Below are 13,169 nucleotides of genomic sequence, written 5' to 3'. Positions count from 1 at the left end.
TACAGCTAAGATGCTGAACAACAGCTCAACCTGGAGCTGGGCTGCCATGAGTCGCCGGCGACGGTGTAGGCTGCAGCCCTGTGGCAGTGGGTTGCTATGGGCTACCGTGTGTAGCCAGCAGCCGCAGTGAGCAGCCGTCCAGAAGCCGGCAACTGATGTGCCTTGCCCGGGAAGATCGCAATGATGGTGCCAACTTGGGCCAGTGAAGCAACGTCTTCCACAACTAGACTGAAGAACAAAATGACACCAACTTATCTGTTCCCCTTCCCCCAATTCCCCAGCACTGTTCCCATCCCCCCAATTGCCCAATAAAAATCTTAAAAAAAAAAAAAGTGTACATTTGTTTGGCACCCCCTGTGTGTAGGTAAAAATAAAGGACTTTTATCTCATTAAAGGAATTAAAATTTTCTTTAAGAGATATTTAATTTAAATTTAATTAAAATATCAGCAGAAAATTGAAAATGAACAAAAGAACCCAATGGAAATTCTAGAATTGAAAAATGTGGCAGAAATTAAGAACTTGATGGATTTAGATCTGGATAACATATCATAAGAAAATAGAGTGAACCAGTAAGAAACAAAAGGATAGAAAATACAGAAAAGAACATGAGACATAGGTGATACATTAAAAAGATCTAACACATGTATAATTGATATCTCAGAAGAAGAAAAAATGTGAAATAGGGACAGTAATGGCTGAAAATTTTCCAAATATGTCAAAGGATATCAAAACAACAAATTCAGTAAGCCCTGTAATTAGTGCAGGATAAATACTTTATAATGAAAACAATACCCTGGCACATTATTACAAAAGTAAAAAACCAAAAGAAACACTATTAAAAGCAACCAATAAAAAAAGTCCAGTTACCCTCAAAGAAGCAACAGTAAAAATGACAGCTCATTTCTCATTGGAAACAGTTGAAACCAGAAGACAATGGAATGTTTTGAAACAAGAGTAACTGCTAACCTGCAGTAATGTACTCAGTGAAATAGGTAACAGTAAAATGAAGGCAATAACTAAGAGAACAGTTAGACATGGAGTTGTCAAGGAAAGTGTAAATTGGAATTGTGGCTTAAAATTTAATTGGAATGTTCTGTTAATTGTGCCATCAAAATTCACTTAAAATGGTGCTTTTAGATGTCAGCAAATGTTGAAGTCCTTGGATTCAGTAGCAGTGGTAATTCTTTAAGCAAATACTTATTGAGTGCCCAGTTTGCCTGCCAAGTCTGTGTTAGGTGATAGCAGTATTGTGAGAATCAAACACAGAGATAGTATCTTCTTTCTAGAACTCATATCCTAGTAGTTGAAGTAATAGGTGGTGGGCTGGGGACAGAAATTAAACAAATACCCACACAATAAACTGTAAGGTTGCTCTATTTAAGGGGACATGGGTACATGGATCTATGAGGTGGTATAATGAGTAAATTGACCTTCGCTAAGTCTGAAGGAAGATGTTAACTAGATCAGGAGAGGCAGCAGCAGCACATGCAGACTGTGGCAGGAGAAAACTGTGTGTTGGAGGACTGGAAAGAAGGCCTGTTGAGCTGTAGCACAGAGAGCTGGGGTTGGGTAACGTGGTAGGGTCTCTCTGAAGTAACGCGGAATGGGAAGAAACTGGACAGGTAAGTAGAATCTGTAATGCTGATTTGGTGGTGCTTATAAAGGATTTAGGGCTTGATCTTAAAGCAGTAGGAAGTCATTGAAATATATTATGCAAGTGGGCAACATTTTCAAGTTTGCATTTTGAAAAGATTGAAATAATGGAGAATAGACTGAAGGCCAATAGTGAATATGGATAGATAACATTGCCCTTACTGCAGTACTCTAGGTAATAAGTAATGGTGGCTTCGGCTAACATGATGGAACCAGAGGTAATAGGCAGGTCTTAGATATTTAGGAGACAAATTTGGCAGGGCTAGGTGATAGATTGGGTTTATAGAGGTGAGGTAGAAGAAGATATCAAAGTGTTATAAACTACTATGACTTACTTTATATCCAAATGATTACATATTGAAAGGTATGTTTTGAAATTGTTTTTAAGTGAAAGAATTGCTTGAATAAGTAATAAATCATCAGTGCAGTAGGACTGAGACTGAAAGTGATGTTTATGAAGAACTTGAATGGCATGGAGAAATGCCTATATGTTACATAGTAAAGCAGAATGTGAAATTGTTTATAACGTGTATTCTTAACTGTATAAAGTTGTAATAGTGAAGTATGCTGATGATTAGAAATGACTCTCTTTTTGACGTACAGACAACTCAAGAAAAACAAGATGTTAATGGTCCAGAACTCTTGAGGAAAAAACGTACAACTTCAGCTGAAAAAAATACTTGTCAGCTTTATATTCAGACTGATCATCTGTTTTTTAAATATTATGGAACACGAGAAGCTGTGATTGCCCAGGTATTTATAGTTTTCTTACTATTTTAGGAGTTCTCACATTGTATCATTACACCTGTGTTTTCCTCTAAAAATTTAAGTTAGCATGTATCTCCTTTTGAAAAAATAGTGTGTATTTTCAATTGTGATATGATAAAATATATACGATAAGCACACAGATAACTGAAAGACCAGTTAGGATATTTTAGTGTCATTTAAAAAACAGGTGTAAGAAAATGATTTTATGAAGGAGATGATGATGCTAGAGCTTAGCTTTGAAAAGAGGGTTGAATTTTCATTTGTGATCTTAAAACAGGGAAGGATAGAGGAATCCTTTCAACAAGAAGGATTTAATTTCTATTCTGTATTCCCATTGTACTAAGCACTTTCTAAATTACATTATTATTTGCATTTGTGTCTTTTCAACCCTTATTAAAGCATAAAGTCATTGGAGATACCCTTCAAAATGTTCTTCATGTTCAAAGTATACAGTGAGAGTTCGATGAATGCATTTTGACTCCAAGGATTTGAGACTGAGAGGATTGATGTGTCACTAGTATAAATGGTGAACTCATTTTAGTGGTGGTGATGAGCTTCCTTTTAGACTCTATGTTGAAAAGCCAGGTGGTTATTCCCTTAGGATATCGAAAACGTAGATCTAGAACTTGATAAAGGTGAGCCTTGAGCTTTCTGCATGGAATATAAGGGTACAAAAGAGTTAACATAGGGGAGAGAATGAAAAGGAGAGAATGAAATCAAAAGGGAAGAAACTGGGAGATAATATCTGTGTATAGTAAACAGGATGAGGAAGAGAAGCTATGGGATAAAACATAATAGTTAAAGAGATAGGATTAAATAATTAGCCGAGGAAGAAGCGGAAGTTTCAAAGCAAAATGCATAGCTAATAGTGTCATGTTGCCGAGCTATCAAAGAGAATGACATGTGTTAATTAACTAGATGGCAGGAATCCTTCACATCTATCAAATCATCCTGATGTACATGTTTAAATACCTTAAAATTTTATTTGTCAATTATACCTCAGTAATGTTGGGAAAAGGAATGACTACAAAAGTATTTGATTTCTAGTTACTAAAGAATATTAATGAGTTTTAAGCAAGCTTTCAATAGAGTTGAGGGTGAAAGCATTGTGAACAGTAAGGAATGGGTTAGCAAAAACAGTGAGAGTTTCAAGAAATGTGAAAAACAGAATAAAATATGGTGGCTTACAAATAATATGAAATGTTTGGGGGTAAAAGGGGGGTAGGGATTACATGAGAAGATGCTAGTAAGAGAGAAATCATCCAGTAGAGAAGCAATGTAAGATATAAGAGAAAGAAAAATTGATGTGAAAAAAAGTTCTTCAGGGGCCTGCTGAGTGGTTCAGTTAGTTAAGAGCTCGCTCAAGAGTGTGAGCTCTGAGCAACAGGGTCGCCGGTTCAATTCCCGGCCTGAGCTGAGCTGCTAACAGTTGGCATGATGGCTCAGCTAAAAAAAAAAAAAAAGTTATTGAAGAGCCAGTAAGGATTGGGGTCAGGAATAAAAAAAAAGTTACCCTTTAAGAAAGAATACCACTTGGAGAAGATAAAAATGGATAAAAATAGAAAAAATTCAAGGTAAAGAGAGAGGGAAGTCAAGATGAACTCTGGAGAAATGTTTGAACCACCACTGTTGAGAATGTTGTAGAGGATTGCTAGGCCAAACTGAGGTTAGGTAGCATGAATTTATGTATAATGGATCCTATCAGCACTGTTATGACTTTATCAATATTTGGCAACCTGGGCTACTTTTGAAATTATTATTGTTAATGCTTCTACTTGACTATATTAATGTTTATATAATTTCTTTGAAAATTGTGTGTGTGTGTTCTTTTACACATGTTAGCAAGTGCTTTTTGTAAGTGAAGATGGGAAGGTTGTATACAGAGTGATTTAGAAGCCAGAGTTTAGTTGTGAGTCAACTGGGTAAACAGGATTATTTTGTGTTCCATCACCATGATAGTCTTTTCCTAGAGTTTAGCAAAGTCTGAATATACTTTATTTGTGTTTTAATTACCCAGCTTTGCAAATAAATCTCTGTAAATTTATGGGGACCTTCTCTATTTTGTTCACCATTTTATCCCAGCACCTAAAACAGTGCCTTGTTTATAGTTAAGTGGTCAACAAAATGTGTAGAATGTGTACTAGTACAGCAATAGAAAGACCAAAGTCAATGAATGACTGAGTGTCCTGATATTATCAAGAAGTTCTCACAGACGTTTGAGCTGAGCTGAATCTGAAGGATAAACACCCTAAGACATAAGGAAACAGCATGTGAAAAGGCATGGAGGTGTTACATTGTAGGATGGGTTAAGGTAACAATGTTTTATGTGGCTGAAACAGAAAGGCATATTTGGTTTGGACCAGAGAAGAATATAGAAAAAGCGCAGAATCTTCTCTCTCAGCTTCAGCTCACTAATCTTTTTCATTTTTTAATCTAGTATATAATGTAGATATGTTAAAATTTGAATGTGAACATGAATAATTCTTGATTCAGGAAATGGAAATTCAGTCTTTTCCACATTTCAACAGTGCATCTGAAATGTTTTTCTTTTTTTAAATCCATAGATATCCAGTCATGTTAAAGCAATTGATACAATTTATCAGACCACAGACTTCTCCGGAATCCGTAACATCAGTTTCATGGTGAAACGCATAAGAGTAAGGAATTTTAATAGTTAAGAACATTAAAAAAGAAACAATAAGGACCAAATTTACAAAAAGAAATATGCTTGCTTTTTACTTCATTTTTATGCATTAAATAGTTTAAATTGTATTTACTGATACAGTTTATGTTTACTCTTGACTTTTATACACATGCACACATGCACGCACACGCAGAGGGGATACCTGGGTTTATGATTTAAGAATGAAATCTATAGGACTTTAATCTGGGCTGCAAAGTAGGTATGGCAGTACTGTTTTCTATCTATCTGATTAACATAGCAGTTAGAAAGCCCTAACTTCTCAAAAAGTACAGATACAGCACTTGACGTTTTTTTCCCCCTAGTGTTATCCCCCAGTTTCTAAGATTTGCCTTGTGCTATGTACTTCATTGTGTGTCCCATTTCATGCTCGAGGAGAGGGAAGGATAGATACAGTGATTAAATAAAGTAAGAATTTAATAATACTATACCCTCCTCTTGAAAATTCACACTGCATACTAACATATCTCTAGTTTTGAGAAGTCCTTTAGGAAAGAAAACCATATTTTTCTAAACTAATTTGACCATGAGACCTTTTTTATGCTAACATGAGCTGAGACGCCAAAGAACTGGCAGACGTGCCTTGAGAAATGCTGATCAAGACCCAGTGATACCTTCCCATTACTATTGACATTCTCAATAGACTGAACTTTACCTTCTAAAACATGTTTACTTTCATACATACCCCTTTTTATTCTCTATCAACAGTATTGTGTGCAATTCTCTGACTTACCTAAGGAAAGCCAAATTGTTCTAGGACTTCAAAGGGCAGGTCTCTGAAAGGAAGCAGAGGCTGATAAATGAGAGCTTTTGTTTAGTAGAAGTTCGGTTTCAGAGCCAGATTATTTTTCAGATTGTGAAGGAGGAACCTACACCAGGAAAGAAACATTTTGGAGGAACTCAGTTTGAAATAATAAGAGAAACAAATTGGCAGTAAAAAAAAAAATACAATTCTTGCTCTATATCCGGGAAAAAAATTGAACTTGCAGTTTGACTCACGTGACTCTCTAGGCAAGGAGAGCCAAGAAAATGATTTGTCTGCTGAATTGGCAGTCTTGGGTTCAATATTTTTTTTGTTTTGGTAATTAGCTAAAATACAGGGTTTTATATTCTTATACTTGTCACCATATATAGGAGATGAGCACCTAAAGAGACTCAGATGATTAACTTTGGGAAACTACTTTATTAGAAATTTTGAAAGCAGAACTTGGTTTTCCATCCCAAGTGTTTATTGTTCAGGAATCTGATGAATACTTGCTCAGAAATTTAACATATTTAATTTTAATTCCCCTACCCTGCCTTTTTAAAAATTTTCTTTCTTTTTTGGCTTCTATGACCAACCCAGGGACAGAGGGGGGCAGTGGAAACAACTGTAGAAGTCTTAGTTGTGGCCTGCTTTCCCTTGGCCCCCAAACATGTTGTCCAGGCAGATTCAGAATTAGGTGAGCAGAGACTTACATTAAGATTCTGCTAAAATTGATTACTCATTTAAATCATTGTTTTGGATTTTAGATCAATACAACTGCTGATGAGAAGGACCCTACAAATCCCTTCCGTTTTCCAAATATTGGTGTGGAAAAGTTTCTGGAATTGAATTCTGAGCAGAATCATGATGACTACTGTTTGGCCTATGTCTTCACAGACCGAGATTTTGATGATGGCGTTCTTGGTCTGGCTTGGGTTGGAGCACCTTCAGGTAGTTTATCTAACTATGTCTTGACTTAATACTTGAAACAAAAAGCAATTTTTCAGGGCAGATGGAATTTTACAAAGTATGGGAAAAAGTGATGCTTGTACAATATCTTAACTTACACAACTTGAGTTAGGCAAGATTCATTAGCATGATCTAAAGGGAAAAATAGATGAAGCAGCTTTTATTTTGAAATAAATCTTAACAGGGAGTTATCCTGACATTTGGTATATTCAGTAACTAAAATAAATACTTTTTTAAAATTAAAATTTATCGGGGTGACACTGGTCAACAAAACTCCATAGGTTTCAAGTGTACAATTCTATAATACATCATCTATCTATTGCATTTTGTGTTCACCACCCAGAGTCAGTTCTCCTTCTACCACCATATATTTGTGAAATAAATAATTTTATGGGAAAAATTGGTACTCATTTCTAAACCCAAAACAAAATACTAATTTTTCTCACAAAAGTTAGTTATTAATTTAAAAAAAAAATTTAAAGAAAGTTTTAGAGTCAAAAGGGAGAAAGCTATGTTCTTGGCTTCTGTTCTACAGTGAGACAGAAAGCAGAGAAACTCTGGTCAGGAGCAGCAGGTAGAAAGAAAAGAAACCCTGCAATTATTATTATTATTATTTTTAGCCTTTATTTGAACAAAAGTGAAATATTGCCTGAAAAGAGATGCAGGCAGGAAGCCCCAGCCACAGCTCCATTGGCCTCATCACCTGGGCCCATATTCTGCTGGGATCTCTGCTTTAGCCGTGAAAGCTATTGTCATTGATAAATCTGGGATAAAATAATCCCTTCTCATTACAGTTGGGGTGAGGGTCTGTGATTTACAGTATAAGTTTAGTAGCTTAGTTTAGAGAAATACAAATTTATTAATTGAAAGATAAGTAGTAAAAAGTCCCAGACTCTTTGAATATAAATTTTGCCATATATAGTTTGATGAGTGGTCTTCATCTTTTGAGCTATATAAAGGGGTTGCCAAAAAAAAGTATACACATTTTAAGAAGGAAAAAACTATTAAAATCGTAGTACTCAATATATATTGATAACAAAAGATGAATACAAGTCATGTTTGACTTCTGCAATTACAAGAGGTGCTCGAAGTGGTTACCATCAGTGTAATTTTAATGTTTTTTTTTTCCCTTTCTTAAAATGTGTATACATTTTTTTGGCACCTTGTATATAGAGTTCCTTTTTCTAATGCATCATTTTTATCTTTTTCAAAGAATCAACTTCTGTTTTATCTAGGGTAAAACAGGCTTTTCTGTGCCCATTCTTGTTTATTTTTTGATTTGTTATTCATATTTTAATATCTTTTGTACCTTGTTTTTACTTTTATATTTCTTGTTCTTTTTTTAAAGCCAGCAATGAATATACTTTACAATTTCCAAAGCTTCTTTTGTTTTTCTTCCACATTTTAAAGTGTATTCAATTTCATGATGTCATTAAAGTACAAGTTTATCTTATGGGCTGCAAATATCATAGTGCAGTACTTTTTGATTTTTGTCCTTTATGATAATCTGTATTGGTTTTGTGTTACTTGCATGGTCAGCAGATTGTACAGCTCACTCTTTCCTATGATACTTCACATGTTTTATAACTTGTATGTTCTGAACATTCTTTTCCTCTCCATGAATAGTTGGATGATTTTATCACAAATTTTATGATTCCTTCTTATTTATTAGTAAGTTCTGCAAAAACTCGGGGAGTCATTTGATTTTTCTTTGTAAATTACCATAATTAGTATAGGTTCTCAATGTGTGCTCCATAGACTAGCAGCATTAGCATCATCAGGGAACTTGTTAGAAATATAAATTCATGGGCCCCACCCAGGTCTACCAAATCAGAAACTTGGCATGTGGAGCCCAACAATCCCTGTTTAAAGAAGCCCTCCAGGTGATTCTGATGCATACTAAAGTTTGAGAAACACCATATTGATATTTTTATCTCCGAAGAAGCTTGCTCAAAAAATGCCTTCTGGGCAAAAAATGATTGGATGATCTCAAACTAAAAACTTGCCTGCCGTTTTGCGTAGTTAAAACAATAGTTAACCCTAGACTATTGTTCATTAAGAATGTAATGTTCCTGAAGGAGTTTGGTCAGACTTTCCTAAATCTTCGGATATCCTCATGTCTATAGGTGCAACCACTTTTTTTTTTTAATAGACTATTTTTAGAACAGTTTCAGATTTACAGAAAAGTTGTACAGACAGTATAGAGAGTTCCCATACCCCTCCCCCCCAATTTCCTATATTAACAGATTACATTAGTATGGTAACATTTGTAACAATTAATGAACCAGTATTGTTAACTAACGTCAGTCCATAGTTTATTCAGATTCCTTTAGGTTTTACCTAAGGTCCATTTTCTGTTTCAGGACCTCATCTAGGATACCACATTACGTTTAGTTGTCATGTTTCTTTAGTACCTTCTTGCCTATTATGGTTTCTCAGACTTTCCTTGTTTTTGATAACCTTGAAAATTTTGAGGACTACTGGTCAGGTATATTATAGGATGCCCCTTTGTTGCAATCTGTCTGATGTTTTTCTCATGATTAAACTGGGGTTATGGGTTTTGAGGACAATTTTTTTTTATGTCAAAGAAATGCCCTCAGACTTTCTGAATAACCTATTTGGAAATGGTACTACTGTCTGGTTTAGAATTACAGCTCATTGTGTTTTTCAATGATTACATATGCAGTGAAATTTTAGATTTATAATATAAAGCAATTGCTGAACTTCAGTTATGGTTTAGTTATAGGTATATATGATATCTCATCACAAATTGAGTTTCCAGCATATCAAAACTAGTTAACAGTATTTTAAAATTGTATTTATTTTTATTTTTATTTATTTATTTTTTTAGCTGAGCCATCCTGCCACCTGTTGGCAGCCCAGCAGCAGCTCAGCTTGGGCCGGGAATCAAACCGGCGATCCTGTTGCATGCACAGAGCTCATACTCTTGAGCGAGCTCAGTTAACAGTCTTTTGAAAAAATTAAACCATAGCTTATAAAATTAGATATAGTATTTCTCTTCCTGTATAATTGACTTATTCCAACATATGCTAACTTTCCTATGAGCAATAATCATTAAAACCAAAAGCAGTTGTTTTATGAAGTGAAATAAGATATGAATCACAAAGACTATATTTCAGAGAGTACACTCAAATTTATGTAAGCACTTCCTTAAACTAGATAGACCTTAAAAATACAGAAAAGTATATTATTAGAGTTTTTAATATGTGTTAATCGCTTTTTTTTAACTGATAAATTTGCAGTGTGAAGTCTTCTATGCTTAATTCAAGTTTGACAATACTACGTTGACCAATTTGCATATGAAAAATCTTCACTAAGGCAGGATATTTACTATTTGTTTAAAACTGTAATATGTAGACCACTGTTATTACATCATACAGAATACTTATTCATATTTTTTCTAGTTTCTAGAAATTAGTGATAGTCCTTAGAACTCATCTCCAAAAGTAGAAGTAGCTTAAGAAAATTTATTAAAAATTCATAAATCATTGGCTGTTTCCATTTTAATCAGTTTTCTGTGTAGAAAAGGTAGGAAGGTGTGAATATCATATAGGTTCTCAATCCTTTGCTGGTTAAAATCTGCATATGGCTTAGTCTTTTGGTTTACTTTTTTGGGGAGCACATTATCATTTCAGCTTCTTAAAATTGGAACAGTAATTCAATTTGTATTTTGTTGTCATATACTTTCTAACATTAAAAGAAATAGGCAGCAATTAGGTAGTGTCATGCCATTCTTGCAGATCTATTTTAAATTGCCTTCTAATATATATCAGGATTATAAATATTCAATTTTTAAAAATGATTTAATAACTTGGTTGTAATTTTGCATACATGTAGAAAGATAATTTCAAATATTTTGATCACTTTTCAGTATATCCTAATCCATTTGATTGTATTTTAATAAAAAATCAAATAGAGATACCTTTAAATGTGAATATAAACTAAGAACTTCTCACTGAAAGTCTTTAATAGAGTTATTAAAAGAACTGTGGTTTTCTCAGTACAGTGTATGTAAAGAGATGGTTTGGCCAGTCAGTTTCTGATTTTCATGTGTTTTTTTTTCTTATTTCTTATGTTAACTGACTTTAGATATGAAAGCACTTTCATTTTGGTATTAAGTGCCAAAGTTCAGGAACTATTCACGGGTGAACCACAAAATGATTTAATATTGTACACTATAAGTGGAAATACAGGTTTTCTTTTAAAATTAGAAAATATTCTCAAGATACATTGGAAGATCATAATTCAATTTTTTGAACTTATTTTGAAAAAAATTTCAGACCGTCCAAAAATTTTCAAGAGTATAGAATTTCTGCTAGATTATTATTCAGTTAACATTTTGCCACATTTGCTCTCTCTCCCTTCCTTCACACCCCTCTTCCTTCCCTCCTCCCTTTTTTTACCCATTTGACATAATTATTTTTTCAGCTTTATTGAGGTGTAATTAACAAATAAAATTGTAATATATTTAAAGTGTACATTGCGATGGTTTGATATTCGTATACATTGTGAAAGGATTCCCCCATCAAGTTATTTAACACATATATCACCTTACATATTTACCTTTTTGTGTGTATGTGTGTGTGAGAATGTTTAAGTTTACTCTCTTAGCAAATTTCATTTATACAATAGAGTTATCAACTATAGTCATCATGTTATACATAAGATCCTCAGACCTTATCTTATATCTGAAAGTTCGTGCCCTTTTACCAACCTCTCTCTATTTCACCCACCTCCTACCCCCTGGCAACCACTAATTCTTTTCTTTTTAAAAAATACGTTGTATGTTGCCTCTCAGAGTAGTGAATCACATACTCCTATGCTTCACTGCTATTATTTGTAGAAGTGATCCTCTCAGAATCTACTTGAGAATATTTCACTCAACTTTCATTTAACTTAAATATAATTTGCTTTTAAAAGATGAAAAGTTTAGGCTTTGACTCAGTGTAAATAACCGTTATATTCAAATTTAATAGAAACTTAAATATTTGTTTTGCTAAATTAATGGGAGCAAAAAATTTGGGGACATTTTGATTATGAAGAGGAACATTTTAGAAGGGCTTTGTACTCCATCCTGGGAGTTTCTTAATATGTGCCATTAAAACTTTTATTTGAAATGACTTCCTAATCTTGGACCATAAAACTTTTGAGTATTTGATATATGTGAGTACCAATTATATTTTGAACTCAAAATGTTTTAATTTAATATAGCATGTTAGAAATTTATTTTGGGGGAAAATAGATACTAATTTAGCCGTCTTTTGTTCTGAATTAGGAAGCTCTGGAGGAATATGTGAAAAAAGTAAACTCTATTCAGATGGTAAAAAGAAGTCCTTAAACACTGGAATTATTACTGTGCAGAACTATGGGTCTCATGTGCCTCCCAAAGTCTCTCACATTACTTTTGCTCATGAAGTTGGACATAACTTTGGATCTCCAGTAAGTATTGCCTAATTATTAGATTTTTAAAAAGTTATTAACCTACCTTTTATGTTGAGTAATTTGTTTGTTTACAGTGAAAACAAGTATATATTAATATTTAGTTTCTATATGTCAAAACACAGTCATGTACTTCACCATATTGAAAGGGAGAAAAATACAATGTTTGTGATTAAGATAAGAAAAGTCAGCATAACAATGAAAGAATTCTCTGAAGGCAAGGAGTTTTGTCTGTTGCATTCACTTCTATGTCTCCTGGCTCTAGAACAGTGCCTGGTACGTGATTCATTCAAATATTTGTTGAATGAGAATCACTTTTCATTGTTTAAAAGTACATTTTGAATGTTAGCATATTGTGGAGTGGTGTTGTTTTTGTTCGGTTTTGTATTAAAAATTAAAATTTTTAATTTTTAAGGTAAAAATTAAAATTTTTGTTTTATTAAACCATTATTGGGGTTTCCTAGATTTTTCTTTCTCTACTGTGGAATAAGATTGATATTTTAAAATCTTTCAGTATGAAAAACTTTAACATACACAAAAGTAGAGAAAAATAGTGCCTCAAACTCTCATGTGCCCATCATCCAGAACAGGGGTCAGCATACTTCTTCTGTAAAGGGCCTGTTCGTAAATATTCTAGGCTTTGGGGGTAACGTTTGATCCCTGTCACATATTTTTTTGTTGTTGTTTTTCTATCCTTTAAACATAGAAAAACCATTTTTAGCTTAGGCCACATTAAAACTGGTTGTGGGCTGCAGTTTGCCAACCTCTGATTCAGATTCAACAATTATCAAGGCTTTGTCACAACTCCTGTCTGTATTTCTTCCTTTTTCTTTGTCAGGCATTAGAAGCAAATTCATTCATTTTTACATGTT

General features: G+C 33.8%; 1 protein-coding gene across 2 annotated transcripts in view; it reads left to right on the top strand.

The window, feature by feature from the left end:
* Window positions 1-13,169, top strand: part of ADAM10 (ADAM metallopeptidase domain 10) — a 122,899-nt gene that overhangs the window by 83,514 nt on the left and 26,216 nt on the right. For both annotated transcript variants that reach the window (XM_019657532.1, XM_019657533.1), the window contains exons 6-9: window positions 2,258-2,407; window positions 4,987-5,079; window positions 6,636-6,819; window positions 12,134-12,297. In XM_019657532.1, coding sequence (XP_019513077.1) covers window positions 2,258-2,407; window positions 4,987-5,079; window positions 6,636-6,819; window positions 12,134-12,297 — 591 coding nt within the window. The remainder of the gene's footprint in view (window positions 1-2,257; window positions 2,408-4,986; window positions 5,080-6,635; window positions 6,820-12,133; window positions 12,298-13,169) is intronic.

This window comes from Hipposideros armiger, unplaced genomic scaffold (genome assembly GCF_001890085.2).
Source record: "Hipposideros armiger isolate ML-2016 unplaced genomic scaffold, ASM189008v1 scaffold_276, whole genome shotgun sequence".
Lineage (NCBI taxonomy): Eukaryota > Metazoa > Chordata > Mammalia > Chiroptera > Hipposideridae > Hipposideros > Hipposideros armiger.
This window is presented reverse-complemented; position numbering and strand designations above follow the sequence as displayed.